Source organism: Oenanthe melanoleuca, chromosome 15, assembly GCF_029582105.1.
Source record: "Oenanthe melanoleuca isolate GR-GAL-2019-014 chromosome 15, OMel1.0, whole genome shotgun sequence".
Taxonomy (NCBI): domain Eukaryota; kingdom Metazoa; phylum Chordata; class Aves; order Passeriformes; family Muscicapidae; genus Oenanthe; species Oenanthe melanoleuca.
In genome coordinates, this window is record NC_079349.1 from 10,844,324 (window position 1) to 10,864,117 (window position 19,794).

Below are 19,794 nucleotides of genomic sequence, written 5' to 3' on the forward strand. Positions count from 1 at the left end.
CTTATCTTGGTTCTTCTGTTCCCCTCACCCTGTGTGCCACCTTGTCTTTGCCCCTGCTGAACACCCCTGGCTGTGCCCTGGCTGCCCAGCTGCCACGGTGCCCGAGCAGCGCACGGTGACGCTGGATGTGGATGTGAACAACCGCACGGACCGCCTGGAGTGGTGCAGTTGTTATTACCATGGCAATTTCTCCCTGAACGCTGCCTTTGAAATCAAGCTACACTGGATGGCAGTGACTGCAGCTGTTCTTTTCGAGATGGTGAGATCCTGGTGTTCTCTGACAGCCACAGAAATGCCTGTCTGGCCTCTGGATCCTTTAGATAAATGGGGACATTGTATTAGGAAGTCTTAGAGAGGGAGACAGTGGCTTGCATCTGCCTTTATTTCCAAAAGTAATTTTCCTGGTGGTTGGTTGTGTTGCTGCATCTGGTCAGCGTTTATCAAGCCATCTATAGTCATTCTGTCTGCAGGGGTGTGTTCTGCTTTTAGTGGGTTTTATGCACAGTATGCAGAGATCAGCACAGGTCAAGGTGATAAATTTAAGTCCCCCTTAGGCAAATTTTAAGCCCTGAGCCAGGTCCTTGGAAAAAAATCTGTTTCACATTACATTCCTTCTATCCCCAAACCTTAAAACTTTAAATCTCAGTGGAATTGCTTTCATAACAGGGCTTTTCCAGGCAATGTGTTCTTCCTGCTCAGGAATGTTTTAGGGCTTTTTTAACTTGCTAAAAACATTTTGAATTGAAAACGTGTCACTTTTTAATTTTTAGATTAAATTTTTAGATTTCATTTTTAGATTTTTTGTTTTCCCTAATATAGCTTCTGTAAAACCCAAATTATTTAACACCAGGTTTTACCCCACCCAGCCAGACAGCACTAGGTTTTGCTTTTATTTAAAATCAATTGCACTGTTCCAGTAAAGCAGAAGTGTTTAGCCACTGGTGATAAGTAGGCTGAATCAGTTCCTGAAAAATGTCCTATTTTAAAATGCTCTCTGATTGATGGGGCACTTCAGAAAAAGGAAAGCCTGATGTCTTGTGCTTTGGCTGCTTTGCTTGCAAGGATGTTGGTGTGCCTGCTGTGCAGAGCAAGCTGAGCCTGTGGAGAATCGAGCATGTCTGATCTATTCTTGGGGAATGAGTTGCTCTTATGCACAGAAGTGCCCTTCATCAGCTGGCATGTGTGCTATGATTCATTGTTTGAATTTCTTCTCAGGTTCAGGGTTGGCACCGCAAAGCCACGTCCTGTGGGTTCCTGCTGGTCCCAGTCCTGGAGGGGCCCTTTGCTCTGCCCAGTTACTTGTATGGGGACCCCCTTCGAGCCCAGCTCTTCATCCCACTCAATGTGAGCTGCTTGCTCAAGGAGGGCAGTGAGCATTTGTTTGATGGTAAGAAATGCACTTTCTCTGACCCCTCAGGATACTTTGTTCAAGCAGGTCACTGTTGGCACGTAGCTGATGTAAAGAAGCTCCTAGGGGCTGAAGGAGCTGTTTTTACAGGTCAGCAGCCCCTCAGGAAGGAGGTGCTGGAGGGCGCTGTGCTGGGCTGATTGTGGGCAGCAGGAAGCACCAACACACAGGAAGGGGGGTCTCCCCAGTGCTGCTTACCCTGCACACCCTTACAGAGCCCATATCCAGTAGCTGTTGTGTTTGACAGACTCTTGTGTCTGTTTTGCTGGTATACCCACAGTTGCTCTGCATTTGTATCCTGCATTTGTTTATTCTCCTCCCTCCCTAAGATTGGGCTTTCACCACTGCCATCCCTCTTTTGTTGTTGCTATGGTTACTTTAATGGTAAGTGTTTGCACATGAGATTAAGCAGAGAAACTGCAATCTCCTTTTCTGCAATGTGACCTCGCCCTTTGCAGTGAGCTTGTTGTGGTAAACCTCAGGTGGAACCCCAAGACCAGAGAATTGTCCACATGCAGAGGAGGGCAAAATTGCATCATGAGAAGGGACAATTAGCAAAAGGCTCTGTTTTAAAATAGTAAATATAATATTTTCATTAACCCTTGACTCAGTGTCCAGGTGTAACTGTACAATGAATGTGACAGATCTATATGTTGTAAGGTCACCATAACCCAACTGACTGAATTAAATATTTTCAGAGCACTCTTGTGATACACAGCAGCCCACTCTTCTTCCTTGCCCCCTCCCACACCCCCCTTTATGTTCCTCTCCTTCATCTCAAGAGACACAAATAATAAATTCAGGGATGAGTCTGCTACTGGAGTGTATAAAACACATCTCTAAGAGACAGCTGACAAAAAACGTGACCAAAAGAAATTGGTAGGGAAAAAGAAGAGAGTCCACAGAGTCCTCCTGAGGAAAACTGAAGTCTTGAAAAGGGATAGAATAAAGTGGCTTTACTATATAATTGTTTTTTTTTTTTTTTTTAATTTCAGGCTTTGAGCCAGAAACATACTGGGACCGAATGCATCTGCTCCAGGAAGCAATAGCACACAGGTGTGTCTGCAGTGCAGTGGGGTGACCAAACAGTTCCTGTCTCCCTGGACAATGTGGGATGGTCTGTGCTGAACCCTGAGTCACTTGAGTTCTGTGCTGTCTGCCTCTCTGAAGTCTGCTTACGGATTGTTAGACTAAAACACAGCCTCCATGCCCAGAGGTGGCTCTGTGGGTGCAAGGGGCAGCTGGGTGGTGTTTCAGCCTGTCACTCCTTAGGAGCCATACCCTCCTCCTAGGGAGAGCCTTGCCTCTAGAAAGTGCCCATTATTCTAAGTTAGAAGCAGAAAGGCTGTAAATAGCTTCTTCCTGAGAAGAGACAGTTATTTCCTCCTTGTGTATTTAGCACAGTCTCGAACTTGATGACACCTTATGATTGGCAATAGGCAGGAGACTGCAGTGGGAACTCTACAGAGGAGGTTGGGCCCAGTTTTTTTTTGTTGGAGGCTTTGGACACTATCTAGCCTTATCCCTTTGTGTGATTGAGCTGCCAGTTTCTTTCAGAGTGTTGCTGCCAAGGGCTTTTTTCATGACAGAAAGGGCTGCCTTTTGTAAGGGACTTTAGTTTGTAAATCAACTTTCATTAGTCTAGAAAGTAGGAGAAGAGCAAGTATCCTACAAACAGAGAACTGCCAGGTAAGCTGCTTGAAGTTCTGCATGGAACATTGCATACCATGAAAATAATAGTATTGCAGCTTGAAACATGCCCAGGGAATGTCTGTCTTGACTATTGCTCTTCCCTCCCTTGTGTGTAGCTGCTCCATTTTGTCTCAGTCTGCATGGAGCTGCTGCTCTTGTTTCCAGCTCGAGTCAGGACAGGGAGCAGTGTGGGGTGACAGGCCTGAGCCATGGGGGTGACAGACTTTCACACTGTGTTTGGCAGGGGCAGAGAGTATTTGGAGAGGCTCAGCTCTCTTCATCCCTTTTCCTTTTGCCTTCAGGCCATAAGAAAAGGGATAGTGGAAGGATTTCCTCTGGTGCCCCTGCCTTTGACTGAAGAATCCTGCCTGGAGTGGCTCTTTTCATCTTTTTGTTTTCTTTTCTTTTTTAATTCCTCTTGTCTCTGTTTCTTTAGATTTGGATTTGTACAAGATAAATATTCGGCATCTGCATTCAACTTCCCAGCAGAAAATAAGCCTCAGTATATCCATGTCACTGGTGAGCAATATTTAGGAGGCTCTGTGGCAAGGAGGAGGTTATCACAAACAAGAGTAAATGGTTATTTCACATGTGGTTTGTGTTTTGTATCAGTGATGTTGGTGCTATTCTGTCCCTAACCAGATGATAAGTAGGTGTGTCAGACCACACAAACCAGAAAGCTGGAGGGGGCAGTATGAAAAGCACAAAGTGTTGCTGCTAATAAATGGTATTGGTTTGAAATCTTGCTTTACAGTGGCTCTGAAACTTTTCTTTCCAGAAGATGAGGAAATGTTAAAAAATAAGGCAAAGCTTATTCCAAGGTCAATGTAAATAAATGTGTACCAGAAGCTAGAAGGAGGGAAAGGTGTTGGGACAATCAGTGCTCTGTTCTCATGCTTAAGGTTTGTTGTAGATGCATCTCTACCCATACACACTGTGTGGGATCGAGCATTTAGGATCCACTTGCTGAGACCAAAAACAATGACAGGAAGGCAGTGTTTGGAAAAGTTAGCAAGGTGGATCAGAGCCTGTATCTTTGCTTCATTCTGTACTTGTAAGAGAAGGGCAGACAAGGTGCACTCTCTCCCAGTGGTGTAGCATACAGGAAGAAGTAGCACCTAAGAGCCAAGGGGGAAACGTGTATCCCATTTTCTCTTGCTAAAAGGCAATTAGATGGAACTCAGGCCAGTTTGGTTTCAGAATTTAAGGAGACAGCTGCAGCAGTAGGGAGTTAGGTGTGCTCTGACTGAAGCACTGTCCGTTTCCTGCAGGGACGGTGTTTTTGCAGCTGCCCTATTCCAAGCGGAAGTTTTCCAGCGGGCAGCAGCGGCGCCGGCGCAACTCCACGAGCTCCAGCAACCAGAACATGTTCTGTGAGGAGCGCATCGGCTACAACTGGGCCTACAACACCATGCTGACCAAAACCTGGCGCTCCAGCGCCACCGGCGATGAGAAGTTCGCAGACCGGCTGCTGAAAGACTTCACAGATTTCTGCTGGAACAAGGACAGCCGACTCGTCAACTTCTGGACTGATTGTCTGGACAAGATGCATGCTAGTGCTCCGTGAATGGGCTTGTATCTCTTAGGGAGACAGCTAGAAGCTTTACCTTGTGGCAAGGAAGTAGAAGTGAAGAGTCTCTCTGTTGGATTCATATTGAGGCTCCAAGAGGACCTGAACAATATTGCTGTTGATATTCAACAGAATTTGATTAAGTGTTTGGAAAAAAAGAATTTGAGCTCTTGGCTTGCCGGTATCTATCACCTGACCTCAGCTTGGTTTCAAGTAGCTACAGTCCTTGATTGCCAAAACTTCAGTTAGAGCAGAGGTAAAGGAAGGGAGAGTGCAAGTGGTTTTCAAGGGCAGTTGGATTCAGCACAGTGTGATGGTATCAGCTTCCATCACTGGTAATGATCAGTGCCCTTGGCATCTGAACGTGCCTGTCAGCAGCCTGCCTCTTCCCCTTCCAAGGTGTACTTGATTGTGTGAATATGTAAGATAAGATGTGAGAAATGCTTGTTAAATTTTCATACATGTAAAATAAGTAAAATGCAGAAAATGAAGTGATCTGATGTTTTGTTGTAACTCCACAAACAGCAATGAAGAATTGGTGAGAAAAAGAAAGCAATTGCCAAAAGAAAATACTGCTTTTTATGTTCAGCTGAAAGTTCAGTGCTGGGGCTTTGTCTTGTAAACATGCAGCATTTTCTGTCTTCGTGTCTGGATCTAGAACAGTGTCACTCAGCAAGAGCAGGAAGCCACTTACTGTCTTGCAAGGCCAGCACCAAAGCCTAAGGAGAAATCAAGGGCCACTGAGCACAAGTTACTTCTGAGGGTTATGGGCTGGATTTTAGAATGTGTCCGCGTGCCTCAAGGGGAAGCTGCCGGCGCTCGAGCATGTAGCTTTGTCTTCGCGGGGCCTTGGCACGAGCCGTTATTTAAATGCAGGGTTAGCGGTAGGTCACAGCCGGCCGCGCCTGCGGGATGTTTCATTGTTTCTCGTTCTCCAGGCGGTGGGGTCGGGAGGATGGCACCTTCGCAGTGGTGTTCGGGTCTGATTTAAGGCGAATCATAGCTGCTTCAGTTTTTCAATCCCCTAAACTAAGTCAGGATGATTCATCTGTTTTTTGACAGCACCCACTTATAGAAGGTGGGTTTGAGCCGTGTGCCTCTTCATTCAGTCGCTGTGTGTCAAAATTATCAGTGCTTGTCTGATCCCCATTAGCGACTTAAAACTATAAATATAAAAATATAAAAAATACTATAGCAGGAACTCACTGCCATCTATTCTATACCGTTCTACATCCATTCTGCTCTCCGGCAGTGGCTGTGGCCGGGGTTGGGGGTGGGGTGCAGGGGCAGCCCAGAACCCGCCTGGGCGGTGTCTGGAGCACGACGGTGGCTCCGCACCTGCCCCCGCCGTGACCCGGACACGGAGCGTGGCTGGGGCGGGGAGCCGGGGATCGTGACCCTCCGCAGGGACGGAGCCTCGCCGCGGGAGGAAGGCAGGGGCTGCCGCGTGTCCCTGTCTCTTACCTCGCACCTATTTCACAGACATTTCACACCTTCTCCCCGCTCTGCCCGGCGGGGCTGCAGCTGGCCCAAGCCTGCGGTGTTCTCGCGGGGAATCTCGCCGGCGTTCTTCTCCCAGGAAAACGGGTGAGAAACAGCCCGACGAGGGTTTTACATTTTACAGTAACTGCCTAGGCTGCCCGGGCCTGTCGTGTGCCATTTTGGAGAAATTTCACCAAATTAACTTCACCTAAATGTCTCTGGACTTAATGTTTCAGTAGTTTTTAACCTGTAATCAGTGGGTGTAAATGCTAGAGTCAGTCTCTGAGTTTTGGGAGAAGTTTAATATGTCTTTCTGAGCTCAGTTTTCTCAACTGCGAACCTGTTGTGTCTTTAGCTTTTCAGAGCTGTTTTAGGCCTAGTTTTATTTAAAGCATTTTGAGGTCCGTAGACTGCTTTTAACAGCACACTGAATTTCTTTCCTTTGAAAAAAATTAAAAGCATACCATAGAATCTAAAAATAGGAGATAAAGAGTTTTTATCTAACCACAACTTCGTGCATTGCATAGAAAAAGCTTCCAATAGGACATGATGATGAACGAGTTCATGGCCATGTTAAAGAAGAATGAAAATGAGCAGCCCCCACCCACCAAGCTGTTGAATCTAGCAGAACAGCTTTGCCGGGAGCTCGAAAGCTCGACTCCAGGTCTGGAGAAGCTGGTTGAAGCCATGATGGAATGCAGGAACAAGAGATATTTTCTCACTAACATCCATGTTGTCCGGGCCTGTGTGTCTGTTCATATCCATAAAGGGCAACATGATGCAGCCTGCAGACTCCTGGAGGTAGGGATGTGTTCTTCAGTTCTTCATGGAAACAAGAAGCTATGTTAGAAAAGCAGTAGTTGGAGCTGTTAGTGCAGAAGTACCTAAACTGCAGCACATGGAGCACTTCCAGCTTGTGTAAGGCAGTGGAAGGTGATAGCTGTGCATTGGTGACCAGAAACACGGGACAAAGCCTTTGCTACAGGCACTTAGAGTTAATCAGCCAAAGGGAGAACGGTAACTGGGTGATTATGGGGTTGGTTGTAGCAGGATTTTTGTTCTCTTGTGGTGATTCTTGGAGTTTTTTACCATCCTAGGGCTCAGGACATAAAAGTGTTGGGAAGCCCAAGATTAGGTGGCTTGGCAGGGTGGGAATATATGAGGAAGGCTGGATGGTGTCACTCAAGGGGAGGGATTTTTTGCCTTCTAGATCTAGTTACGTAGACCTGTTCACCAGGAGAAAAGAAGGAATTAGGCAACTCCCTGTGTACATGAGAGAAGTACAGTGAGCCATATGCTAGATAATGCTACTAGCTTTGTTAAACAATAGGAATCCCTGAGTAAATTTCTGTTGAGGGTTTTCTCCATTGTACACAGTCTGAGTGCCTCTCTGGAAAGATTTACTTACTCACAGTTTTGTTTTAGTATTGCAAGGCAGAAGAGAAGGAAGAGCTGGTGCAGCTTTGGCATGAGATTCACTACCGGAGGCTGATGGAGAAACACCAGACAGATGTTCTGACAGCACTGCAGAAATTCCGTTGCAGGAAGAGGTACTGCATCATGGGGAAACAAAAGAGTTTCTTACTGTGTAGTTTTCAGATGTAGCAGCTACAGATGCAGAGGCTGGTTTTACTCCTTAAGATGATGCTTCTTAGAGCTTGGTTTTTCTTGATATTTTGACCATTTGTGACAATGTGAGAAAATCCTCATGAATGTGAGTTATTCCTTTTGAGTCCTTTTTAATCCAATTTTCTCCTGTGTACAGGAATCCTCCACCTATTTCCATTTGTCCCGAAGGTTTGAAGAGTCGAAACTACTCAGAAGAAGTTCGCCAGCAGCTGTACAGGTTTGCTGCAGAGGTGACAGCAAATCCCAACAAAAAACAGCGGGTAGGGATATGCTAGGGACACTTCAAGTATCTTGGTCACAGAAAAGCAGGACACTGTGATCAGGAGTCTCTAACTGGTTTAATTTCTAAATCCTTGTTTTCAGAAGGCTCGTTGGGGCCTCATATTTGAGCTTTCCCTAAAGGTTTCTATAAAAAATTATCAGGTTTATGCTAAGTAATTTCTCATGCTGTGGACAAAACGTTGAGGGACAATAAATTCCTCACTGGGTTTTTAACAGTTCTAATTTTGTAGTGATTGAGCATAGGCAGCCAAACAGCCATCACTCAGCAGAGCTCTATTACAATGCTAAATAGTTCTGACTCGACTGAATAACACCCTATATAAAATTGCACTTTGTTCACCAGAACATATTTTGTGCTGACCTTTCAAATGCTGGTAATTTGATGTGATAACACAATAGGCTGTGTTGGTGTATGCATGGATCTACCTTCTTTGGACAGGGACAGATTTGTGATGAAAGAGATGTGTGAATTAAATCAATAAGCATTGGTGATCACTACCTTGCCAGGTGAAGGCTTCAGACTTCAGTGTCTGCCTCTGTGAAGCTGTTATTCTGTGAGAAGAGCATGCTTTGGTGAGGGCATTATCTCATGAGCAGTATAGAATAGCAGTGGCTTCCTGAGCAAACAAATTGTCTGGGAGTGCAGGATGCAGTTTGTGTTTTCTATCAACTCTGAGTTTATAAAATGGTCTCCTCAATCAGATCCATGTAGAACTATTGGAGACCTAGCGAGTAAATGTCTCTGGCTTTGGAAGGTCTTTTGCTGGACTGCTTTTGGAACTGAAAGGAAACACCTGATTATTTGGATGTGATTTTTTTTTCCCTTGATTTCTCCCTGCACCTGGGTTTGCAGGAGGAATTGGCTCGGGACATGAACCTGCAGCCAACTCAGATCTATAACTGGTTTGCAAATTATCGACGACGTCAAAAATCCCGCCGTCTTGGTAAGAAAGAGCTCAACCATTCACGTCCTGAGAGAGCTTTGGCTTCCCACACAAATGAGCCACAGGATAAAGGATCCAGCACTCCACAAACTGCAGGTTTGTCTCTTCCTAATGGGTTCAGGATGTGGTCCAGAGAGGTGAAAATCAATTTTAAATTCCCTCAGGAAGGGAAAGATACTGCTTCTTCAGAACAGCATTATGTGTTGATGGATCAAGTGGATTCTAGAGGACTCTGCTTCTGTGGAGTGCCTCATTGTTTGGCTCCAGGCTGTCGCTCCAGAGGAGCAGACACTGCTAAGGCCTTGTGCAATGACAGGTGAAAAGAGATGCCTGGCTTTAAAGAGGCACCAAGTGAAAGCACATACAAAGGAAGCAGAAGGTTTTAGCTCTCAGATTCTGGAATCAGGACGGTGTACTCCAGGAAAACCCAGTATTTCCATGCCCTTCCACAGACATGCAACCAAACTTCAGTCACAGGGAACACAGGGATCTGCTGCGTTTGGCAGATCAGACTTGTTCTGTAGCCTTTTGGAGTAATCATTAGTGTTGTTTCACCTGCACTTTTCAGATGGATCTCATACGGGCATCAGCCCTGAGCAAATGGAGATAACCCTCATGCCCTGTGAGCCAGGATGGGAGCAGTCAGCTGCAGCTCTGTATAAGCCTCCTGAAGGATCATTTTTAAAGATGCTGGAATCCAGGTGATGTATGGCATCTTTACAATGACCATTCAGAAATGAAGCAACATTTAAATGTATTCACAGAATCGACTTCTGTGTCGGTTCTATGGGAGCATCACTTCCGAGCCTTGCCACCACTGATGGAAATGTTCCATGTCCAGTCAGAGCAGTTCCTCTCCCAGCTGTGATGGGCAGGATTCAGAGGTTTAGCTGGGGGTCCCCTTTTGGCAAAGCAAAATGTCTGGCTGATTCACTTTCTCCATCATTGCAGCGATGTGGAGAGCCCTGAGCTGTATGAAGCTGGAACAAGCACGGCTTCGTTCAACACTCCCAGCACTGAACAACCTGTACCTTTTGGCACTGAGGCTGTGATGGAAGCAGGAACCTACTTTGGCTCTCCTGTGCCTGGGGAAGCGGTGGTCAGGACTGCTGCCAGGCCCTGGCAAGGGAGCTTTGTCCTGCACTCCTATGAGTCCTGTCCCTTCGTGAATTATTGGCCGTCCATGTGTTGGAATCCTTACAGCACCAGAGGAGTCTCTGGCCCCGTGTGGACCTCAGGTGTAGAAGGTTAGTAAAACTACACCCAGATTGTTGACTCTGACTTTCCAAGCTTCTCTTCCCATTGTTGGAAACACTCTTGCTCACTTAAGTGTTCTGATGAGCAGGGCCTATTCTGGACTTTGGAATTCTACTTCCATGGTGGTTCAGTGAGAAAATCTGTTGATTTAAGGTGTCAAAACAGATGTTCTTACCCATTCTTTTGCTTAAACTGTAACCACTTCCATAAGATACTGATGGGTTCCTTTTACTGTTTTCACTTAGAGAGTCCCTCCAGGTTTTGTCTGCTCACCTTGTCCTTTTGCAAGCTTCTGGGTTTTTAATGCCTGTCATCATTAAGATATTGCCTGAGAAAAGGCTGGGAACTTCTTAACTGTGACGTGGTGCTTGTCTTCAAGCACATGTTCTCACTTTCCTTTCTCCTTCTTGCTATTTTTTCTCTCTTCCTCTTTGGCTTCTTCCTGTCCAGTCTTGTTCAGCATTTCCACCTTCTCTTTTCTTCTCCCTGTTCTTCAGAATAGGCTTGGTAGGATGCATAAGTGATGTCCACTTGCTTTTGCTATAGGTCTCTAGAGCAGGAAGGGCTGTAACTTCACCCAGGCTCTGGTGAATGTGGAACAAGGAGAGAAGGAATAGCTAGGTTAGAGTTTGGGGCCATGTTATCTGTATTTGTACTTGTGTTTAATACAAGCATTTATTTCAGCAGGTAGCACAGTCCCTCAAGGTGGCTGTGTTGAAGCCAGCTCAGAAAGAATCATTCAGCAGTCAGATGTACAGGATGAAAGCTTAATACTTAGAGGAGGACAGCTAGTGACCCTGGAATCTATTTCCCACAGGTAAAGGGAGGGAAAGCACAGGGCTGCCTAAGGGCAGGAATAAAAATGATGCTGAGTCCAGCCATGTCTTGATACCCTGTTGAAGAGAGTTGCAGAAGTAGTGACACATCTTATTCCCAGGGACTGCTTCTCCTTGTGTCCATCCTTCTTTGCCAGTATTTATCTCTGTATTTGGATAATGTTGTCTAAGTGTGTGCATGTGGCACAAAGGAGCTTTGGAAGCAGCCTAATCAGAAAATATATGACCCCCCTGCCCCCACCCCCCATTTTTTAGGCAGGTTCAGTTTCTGAACTATTTCCTTGGTTTTTGCAGAAAAGCATAACCTGTACTGATCCAGTGAGGGCTGGTTCTGTGGGCTGGGCTGGTAAGGCCTGTACTTAATCCTAAAATAGTTTTTGTAGCTTCACAACCTCATTACAAGATTATTCCATAGTGCAAGCTTTCCAGATTGGAAGACAGAAAGACAGGCACTGTTCTCTCTTTCTATTTTCCACACATAACAAAGGCTTCAGATTTCAGATTTTCTCTGGGAATTGACATAAATTTAGAGAATGCAAAACAACAAAAATTCGTGCCATTTTCCATATGTTATTCAACTTCCAGAATGTTATATAAAGATAAAAACAGCCAGACATTAATTTACTGATCTGCAAGATAGACCAGGAGTAGCAGCCCCATTTCATAACCCTTGACACTGACCAGCGTTTGTGCCAGCATGACACTGTCAGTCTGTCAAAAATGCAGGTAGAAGAAGCTTTAAAATTCCCCCTTTAAAAATGAGGAAGCAGAAGCACAGAAGGCTTTGTGGCTTGTTAAACAACAAGTAAGTGCAGTGATTCACTGGAGATAAAGATTGGTGAGCCTTTGGCCCCAGTTCACAGCTGAAGACATTTCTGCCTTTTACCCCTGTTTCCCACTTGGCCTGGTGCCTTGTTCACACTCATGTCAGACTCCTTGCTCTAAATTACTGGGGATAACCCAGGTCAGGCATTGTAAACCTCAGGCCGTGTTTTAGGATTCACAGTTTTAAACAGTGACTAAAGATCATAAAAGATCAGCAAGGCTAGCCGGCAATATTTTGGATAGATTTAAAATTGCATGTTCTGACTCTGGAGTGAGCTCATGTTTATTTTAAAAGATGTTCTGCCAGTAGAAGAAACCTATGGTGAATGTCTCCTTGTTGGGTATGTCAGTATGCCAGGCATCCACACACCCTTTATCATATTCCTATGAGGGCAGGACTTGCCGCTTTGTTGGCACCTTTTTGGTGAGGACATATTTGTAAACTCTGTTTAGTGGCCTGGCCCAGCTCCCCCCAAAACCCTGATCTCAAAATACCATGTATGCTGTGGAATACCAATCTTTTTCAGAAGAAGAGTGATACTTAGGCAATTTCATTTTGCAGTTTCTCTCTAGGGAGCCAGGAGAGCTCATTTGGGCAATGTTGGGTAAGATCACTGCTCAGTGAGTGAGGATCACCTGTGTTATAAGGCAGAGCCCTCTAACAGAGTCAGAGACCAGAGTATTGTTACCAGAGTCCTCCTGAGCAGTCATGGTGCAATGAGCATCAGTCCTCTGGGGAATTGTGGGGGCAACAGATCAAATTGTAAGGCAAATGAGTGTTGCTATCCTGGAAGGACAGGGCAGTAACATTATCCCAGTTTTAGAGGTAAGAGTAACAGAAAGAGAAGGAAACTATTTAGCCAGGATCACCTATCTGGAGTGGACTCAGTGTTACGCTCTCCTTGCTTCCTGAGCACTGAGGTAGAGCTAGAAGTAAGCCCAAGGGCCCTTAGTCTGCTTGTCTCATTTTCAAAGATGCTCACCTGGAAAGGACATGGCCCCAAATCTTATCAGAACAATTCCTGTTGATTTCTTTCATGGGCTTTTTACAGCCACTCCTACACACTTGGGCTGTGTCCAAACCCCTTCTGATGTACAGGGCTGTGAGGTGGGAGTGTGAGAGGGAACCAGGCTGGAAGCTGACTGTCTCCATCTGCTTCTGCTGCCTGAGAGGAGGGTTTGATTCAGCAAGTGGACTGGAAGTCCCTGTGGGACACCAAACAGATGCTCCCCTTTACAGATAAGCAGTGCAGTATCCTCTTCACTCTGCAAGTCGGGACAGGTGGAATGTAGCCCAGCTAGTGGTTCTTGCAGAGTGGAAATCTCATGCCTTCCATTTCAGAAAGCAAAGCACGCTGAGCTCTATGGAGCAAGGCATTCTGCATCTATGAGCCAGCATATTGATTTAGAAAATGTTAGGCTGAGATGTTCATGGGAGCTTACAGCTTCTGCCTGCATTTCTGGGATTCCAGCTCAGAGTGCTGGGAATCCACCTGCTATTAGGATCTCCCCTCTGAACAGCCCAGCATCCTGACATGGGCAGGCAGCAAATCCCAAACCCACAAACAGAGGCTACTTTTTGGCACGTTGCATAACTGAATTGCAGAACTCGTTGCTAAGGGCACCGTGTGTGTCGGTGTAAGTGGGCTGTGAAAAAGCATGAGACAAATTCTTGAGAGGGTGGGAGAGGGAGTTGAGCCCATTTGTCATTAGGAAATGTGATTCTGAATGCAACCTCCAGCAGAGGAGTCCCAAGGCTGGTTGCTGGAACCTGGGGAGCATTCCAAGGAAGGACAACTTGACACTTAACCTGTTGGTTCTACTTTTTTCCTGCACTCTACTAATGGGCACCTCCTGTCTGGGCCTGTGTGGACACTCACACCTTGGGCTATTCCAGGTGGTGGTATGGGCAGTGTTGTTGATTAGAGAGACTTTTGGGTGTGTGATGATGAGAGTTGAGATGCTGATGAGAGAGAGCATCCCATTGTACATTCTTGAGTACCCAGTGTCTGCTTCTTGACCCAGTGCCCACATACTGATCTGTTTTGAGAGGCTGGCAGAGCCTCCAGGGGACTGTGGATGATGTCCCCAGACTCCGCTGGTGGCCTTGGAAAGCTGTAGCAGAAGCACAGCCAATGTTGCATCTATGTCTAAATCCACATATTTTGACTCTTAAGGTCTCTGCTTTTGAAACATGTTCCAGGAATGAAACGTTTTGCCAGACACCTCTTTGTTGATGGAGAGTATTTTGGGACAGAAGGAAAGTTGCAAATTGAGATGTGATTCCCTGTAGGCTGCTCCTGGTCAGGGCAGTTTTCCCACTGCAGAGCCTGTATTTTCAAGTCATAACAATTTTGAGAAATGAGGCAGGTGCATAGACAACTCTATCAAATTAATAGTCTTGCCAACAGCCCCTCTTGTCCTGCTCCAAAACAATACAGTGAGTGGCAAACAGAGCATAAATACAAATGCACTTGTATATAATATTTTTTTCCAGTTCCTCTCAGACTGTGTCTGACAACCCTCATTGCCCACCTGTTCCTGCACCCTGTGTGGAAGAAAGTCAAGCCTTGGGACAAAGCCAGGTAAGAACACACCTAAAGTTCAGAGAAAGGAGCTCTCTACACACTATGCCCTGCAGCTCTCTCAGAGGAGATGTGAAATCTCATATTTAGTCTGAAATATGTTTGATCTAAGCATAAATTCTGGAGTCCAGTTCAGGGCAAGCTGGGCATTCCCTGGGTAACATCCAGCAGATAGTAGAAGGAAAGGTGGTTTTGTTGATTTTTTTTTTTCCTACTTGAATTGCTAATCAAACTCTAATTTTACTAAATGTGCCATTGAAATAGTGGCCAAAGGATACTGTGCAGTGTCATTTAAATTTTCAGCAATGAAGGGCTCACCTATAAAACAGTCACACAAAGATGGCTGCTTGAGATCCTCCCCTCTAAGCTGTTTTGCACAATTTGACTCTGCTCTTTCAGACCTCTTTAAATGTTTAATGGGATTTTCATTTGCAAGTCTGTGTTATGTTGAGGAAAAGGGATTTTGCACTGTTCTGAGATGGCTGATAGCAGTATACAGCAGTATCATTATTGGCTAGGATCAGGAAGGTAGTTCCATGCTGTGGGTGCAGTCTGTGGTGACTTCATGGCTGTAGAGAATACAAGTTAGAAATCTTGTTCTTTCAAGGGGATGGGAGCACATCTCTGAATTGTTACCTAAAAATAGAAAAGAAAGCCAAGAAAGCCCTATCTAAGCTGTACATTGATGTGTTTTTTGGCTTCACGTGTGTTGGTCTAACAGTCAGTCAGCATCCATTGCTGTTTCCCTTACACTGTGAGCTGCTGGGGAAAACAAAAAGCTGGAGATTACAAAAAGCAGGACCCATATCTGCTGGCCTCATTATGAGAAGTGGCTGCAGCTCTGAGGGCAGTAACAGAACCTCTTTTGAGCCTCTGAAAGCATCAATATAAAGATCTGTATATCTTTTTTAAAAGTGGCTTTTTAACCAGCCATAATGCAAGCCAGACAAGAAGGAAAGCTTTGGGCATTAATAATGAATGAAGCTTTTCTAAGATTCCCGGAGCAGGCCATCTCTAGCTAGTTTTCATCTTGCTGTTCTGCATCCTTGCACTGATTTTGCAGTGGTGGAGAAACATGACACTCAATACACTGTGCTGGGGCTGGGGAGCAAGATCCTGAGTGATGCTTGTAGATGTCAGACAGGACATCTTCAAATCTTTGTAATAATTACTTAGTTCAGGAATTCAGAAAAGCAATTTTTGTGTAGTTTAGTGTGTGCTCTTGGAAAAGGAAAAGCTTGAATGTGTAAATGATTTTACAGCATTCTACAGACTTCCTGAGCACTTATCTTCTTGCTGAATTAACTTACTCTGGGTTTGTGGCAAGAATATGCAGATATTTGGTTCCTATGTCTGAATCACAGAGCTGCAGATGGAAACTTTCTTTTGTCCACACGACTCAATCTGTTTTTTGTAGGTCATGCATCCCATTAGAACCAAAATGAGAGTAAAACAAAAGCAAGGAAACAAACAAAAAGTTAATTCATTTTGGAGATATTTCTTTCGCTCCCTGAGCAGAGGTCCCTTGTCCAGGACATCACTTCCTTAATTATTTAATTCCTGTCTTACCCTCTGTAATTTACTGGCTTTTATAGGAGCCAAAGCCTAGAGCAAAGCAAAGGGATTTTCTCTGTTCTGAGTTCCTGGGTGTTGAACTGTGCATGGGTTGTGCTCATCGCCTCTACACCCACTGATGGATTACTCTACCTGTACTTGGAGGGGAAGAAGGCCTTTGTCACTTCATGCTCACAGCCCTGACCAGCGACATTCCCTCCCAATCACAGACCTTGAGCTGTTGTCTGCCCAAAGGAGCTCTCCCTCAATAAGCAACTGTGTTAAAAAAATCATATTTAGTGAGGCTTTGGTTCCTTCCTGTGTCTTTCAGGTCCTGGAAGGTCCAGTTGTTGGCTCCGTAATGGACGACAGGTACCAGGCAGCGTACCTGCTCTGTGAATTTTCTGCCAGCGCATGGATGTGACCTGCCTGCAGATACACTCCACGTGTCTGTGCTTCCTGGGAAACACCCTACTGCTTCCTTTGCTGGAGTCTGACAGGGAGATAAACAGAGCGAGGGAGAAAGATGGAGGTGTTTTCAATGGTTACCAAGTTTGGATTAGTTACAGTTTTATTAAGAATTTTGCAAAGGATAGAAAAAAGCAAAGATGCATTGTGGACTGTAGGTTTTTCCTGGAGCTGTCTGAAGCTGCACTGTAGATGTTAAAATTATCAAGGCACTGGTTCTGTGGCACTAACATAGATTTAATCATAGCATTGGCCAGATCCAAGTCCTTGGTTGCTTCATGTAGTTACATGAAGCACCTGTGCTCAAAGGAGGAAATTTTGGTTACGTTGCCCTGCAGTTGATATTGGATAATTTTTCTCAGGTTTGGAAAATAAGGTCTCAGCTCAGTGCTGGTAAAATACTGCTATTTCTTATCCCTGCCTTCCTGTTGTACTGCAGGGTGTAGCTTCCGGAGTGCTCCATAACCTGTAGTGCCACAGGTGACACAAACTGAGCAAAGCAGCATTTTCAGTGCTAGGGCATGCCATTGCTTTAGTTTAATACAAGAAGTAGCAAGGCAGGCCCTTCATACAGGTTTTAAAGCTTATCCTGCAAGTAATAGGGTGGGGTTTGGGGTATTTTCCTGGAGTTTAACAGTTTTTAAAAAATCTGTATTGGAAAATGGGTCCCCTTTGCCAAACCTCCAGCCCAGATATACAGGGAGATGTTTACCGTACCTTTTGTTATAAAGTTTTCAAGTAAAGATTTTCACTCACTACTTCTCCAGAGTTCATTTTTTTTTTTAAGGTAAGGATGTGAAGTGATAATTTTCACGTGTCAATTATGTATTAAAACTCAGGATCAGCTCCCCTGGGAACACTTGAGGGTGCTGAGAGCCTGAAGCCTCCATTATTTTGGCGGGTCTCACTAGGAATGCTCCTTTCTTGTTTGTGTTTGGATCAGCGGTGCTCGTTTATTGCCGTCAACAGCGGGGCCGTGAGGGGAGGAAAGAGGCCGGGGATGTAGGGCTCCCACGAGCAGCCGTGAGGGAGCAGCCCACCCTGCCCTCACAGCCCCGGCCACCGCCCGCCCGCTCTCCTCCGCTCGGGGCCGTTCCCGCCGCCCGCCGCCACCTCCCCATTGGCCCGAGCGCCGCCCGCCGCCGCCTTCCCATTGGTCGGCGGCCGCTGGCAACAGCGACAGATATATCCTGCCGCGCGCTGATTGGCTGCCGGCCCCCGCCGAGCCATAGCAACAGCGGGGCGCGCGCGGCGCCTCGGGAGGCGCGCGGGGCGGGGGGACGAGCCTGAGGGAGCGGCGGCGGCCCTGAGGGGCGGGGGATGCACGGCGGCCACCGCCATGGCCACGCCTCGTGAAAACCCCTTCTCGGCGCTGGCACCGGCGTTTCTGCGGCCCGCGGTGGGACGGAGACGGGGCACGGGCAGGAGCCAGCCAGCGACGCGGCTCCATGCAGAGGCAGCAGCCCCATAGCAAAATTCCCACTGGATCTTGCTGGGCTGCTGTCTGAGATCACAAATAAGGTACTGCAGTTTTCATCCCTGCTGGTGTGACATGTCAATACAATGAGTATGATTTAGCAGCTGGTGGTACATGATACATGTGGATGAAAGCCAGGGACGTTACACTTCCTTGCTGTTGAAGATGTATTGGAGTAGAGGAGTGAGGCCTCTTACAATGAGATATATTTTCAGTTCTTTTCAAATACTTAGTTCTGTTTCCTGTCAAGGGAGATAATATTAGATTAACATTGCCTGTACAGAAATTTTAGATAGCTGTCATTCTATATAGGTTCTTTTCTAAGAAAGCAACCCATGCTAGGGAATGCAGGTATTTTGCCTTGGCATATAAGCAACATTTGTTCTACCACTTTAGCAACACCAGTGTCCTAAGACCTTGTAGTTTTAAAAATAGTTCAAGAACACAGTTGTTTTGAGATTTTAGTTAAAAAGAAGAGGCTCAATTCAGCAAAATTCCTCAAGAGTGCTAGAACAAGTCTCTTTTCCGAACTTAAATCTGAAAAAGGATTTTCAGCTAAAGCAGAATTAAAGCCTTTTCTCTTATACTTAATGAATTTCATTTCTGAATTTGGTACAGTTATTCTCTGGAGGACAACTGAATTTTCTAGGTCATTTCCCAGGTGAAATAACTTACTTTTCTGTAAATTTATGTTAGACAATAAATAATGTTAGACAAGCAAGTTAAAAATATTTCCCTTTAAGAGATGTAAAGTCAAGTGGTTGAAGTACAGTGAATTTTGGCCCACCACTGCCCCATGTCACCTGGTTACTGAACCTGTGCAAAGCACTTTTGAGGAGCTAATTTCATTTGGATAGGAATTTGCAAGTGGTAGCCACAGATGATCTCACAGGACTGGCCATGCTGGGTTGCAGGGGCTGAACAGGATTTGGGGGTGGGCTGCTGCTTCCCCATCCATGAGCCAGAACAGACAGGGTGCCTGGCCATGCAGCAGAGCAAGAGAACAAGTGAATCTCTGCTGAATGCCAGTAGTGCTTTTGACCTTCTCTGCCTGTGCTGCTGGCTGGAGTTAGTCTTTCAAGGACAGCCTAGAGGAGTTCTTTCCATTGTGTTCACATTGGGGTAGCAATGTGTTCAATTGGTGTCTTACCTCGTTCTGGTTTCCTAGATGTGATTCACGTCCCCATCATGTTCTGCTTTCCCTGTCCTACCATCTGCAGCAAGCTCTGGATGTGTTTGTTGTTCTTCCTTGGAGCCACATGCTGAGCACGTGGCTGACCTGCCCTGAGCTGAATGTGCTGTACCTGCTGTTGTCATTCCTCCTCCTCCACATGGCATGGCCTAGCAAAGGAAGGAGCTTGCCCTAGATAGAAAAAACCCAAAGTTATTTTTATCCTAAAATGCATATAAAGGCCCAAAGTACAGTGCCTGTATGTGTTGATTGGTCACAGAAAGGGGATGGAAATCTAGGAGCACTTTCAGAAGTTCCGTTACTTGGCTCTCCCTGAGGTGAAGAGGGACACTTTCCCAACAGGCAGCATCCATGTTTTCCAGCACTGCTGCATGAGGTGGCTTTTCTCTTGGCAGTTCAGCAGAGCCCTGAGCTTGGCAAGGTTCAGGGTGGTTCTGCCCCGGAGGTGTGCTGTGGAAATGGCTGTGTGGAGGTCCTGCACAGTAGCTGCCATGAAAACTTCCCTGAACTCATCCATGTCATTGCCACAGGGGACTGAGGATGTGAGCAGCAGCTTTTCCTGCTTGCAGTCCCTTTGGCAGTGTCACTTGCTG

At 45.9% G+C, this 19,794-nt stretch overlaps 2 protein-coding genes and 1 long non-coding RNA gene across 3 annotated transcripts in view; all 3 read left to right on the top strand.

Moving 5' to 3' along the window:
- The window catches only part of DEPDC5 (DEP domain containing 5, GATOR1 subcomplex subunit), a 39,512-nt gene extending 34,347 nt beyond the window's left edge, over positions 1-5,165 (top strand). The window contains exons 39-43 of the mRNA XM_056504330.1: positions 90-259; positions 1,216-1,387; positions 2,404-2,464; positions 3,537-3,619; positions 4,372-5,165. Coding sequence (XP_056360305.1) covers positions 90-259; positions 1,216-1,387; positions 2,404-2,464; positions 3,537-3,619; positions 4,372-4,667 — 782 coding nt within the window. The 3' untranslated portion in view covers positions 4,668-5,165. The remainder of the gene's footprint in view (positions 1-89; positions 260-1,215; positions 1,388-2,403; positions 2,465-3,536; positions 3,620-4,371) is intronic.
- A 99-nt stretch (positions 5,166-5,264) lies between these two features.
- Positions 5,265-9,712, top strand: ANHX (anomalous homeobox). Its single transcript, XM_056504652.1, has 6 exons — positions 5,265-6,953; positions 7,578-7,702; positions 7,918-8,041; positions 8,917-9,144; positions 9,275-9,437; positions 9,576-9,712. Exons 1-6 carry the CDS (start codon positions 6,699-6,701, stop codon positions 9,710-9,712), a joined length of 1,032 nt encoding a protein of 343 aa, XP_056360627.1. The 5' UTR covers positions 5,265-6,698.
- Positions 9,713-10,081: 369 nt separating this feature from the next.
- On the top strand, positions 10,082-17,290 carry LOC130259716 (uncharacterized). The gene is made up of 3 exons (XR_008841689.1): positions 10,082-10,254; positions 14,423-14,510; positions 16,396-17,290. It is a non-coding gene; the product is annotated as an uncharacterized LOC130259716 (long non-coding RNA).
- The last annotated feature ends 2,504 nt before the right edge of the window (positions 17,291-19,794 follow it).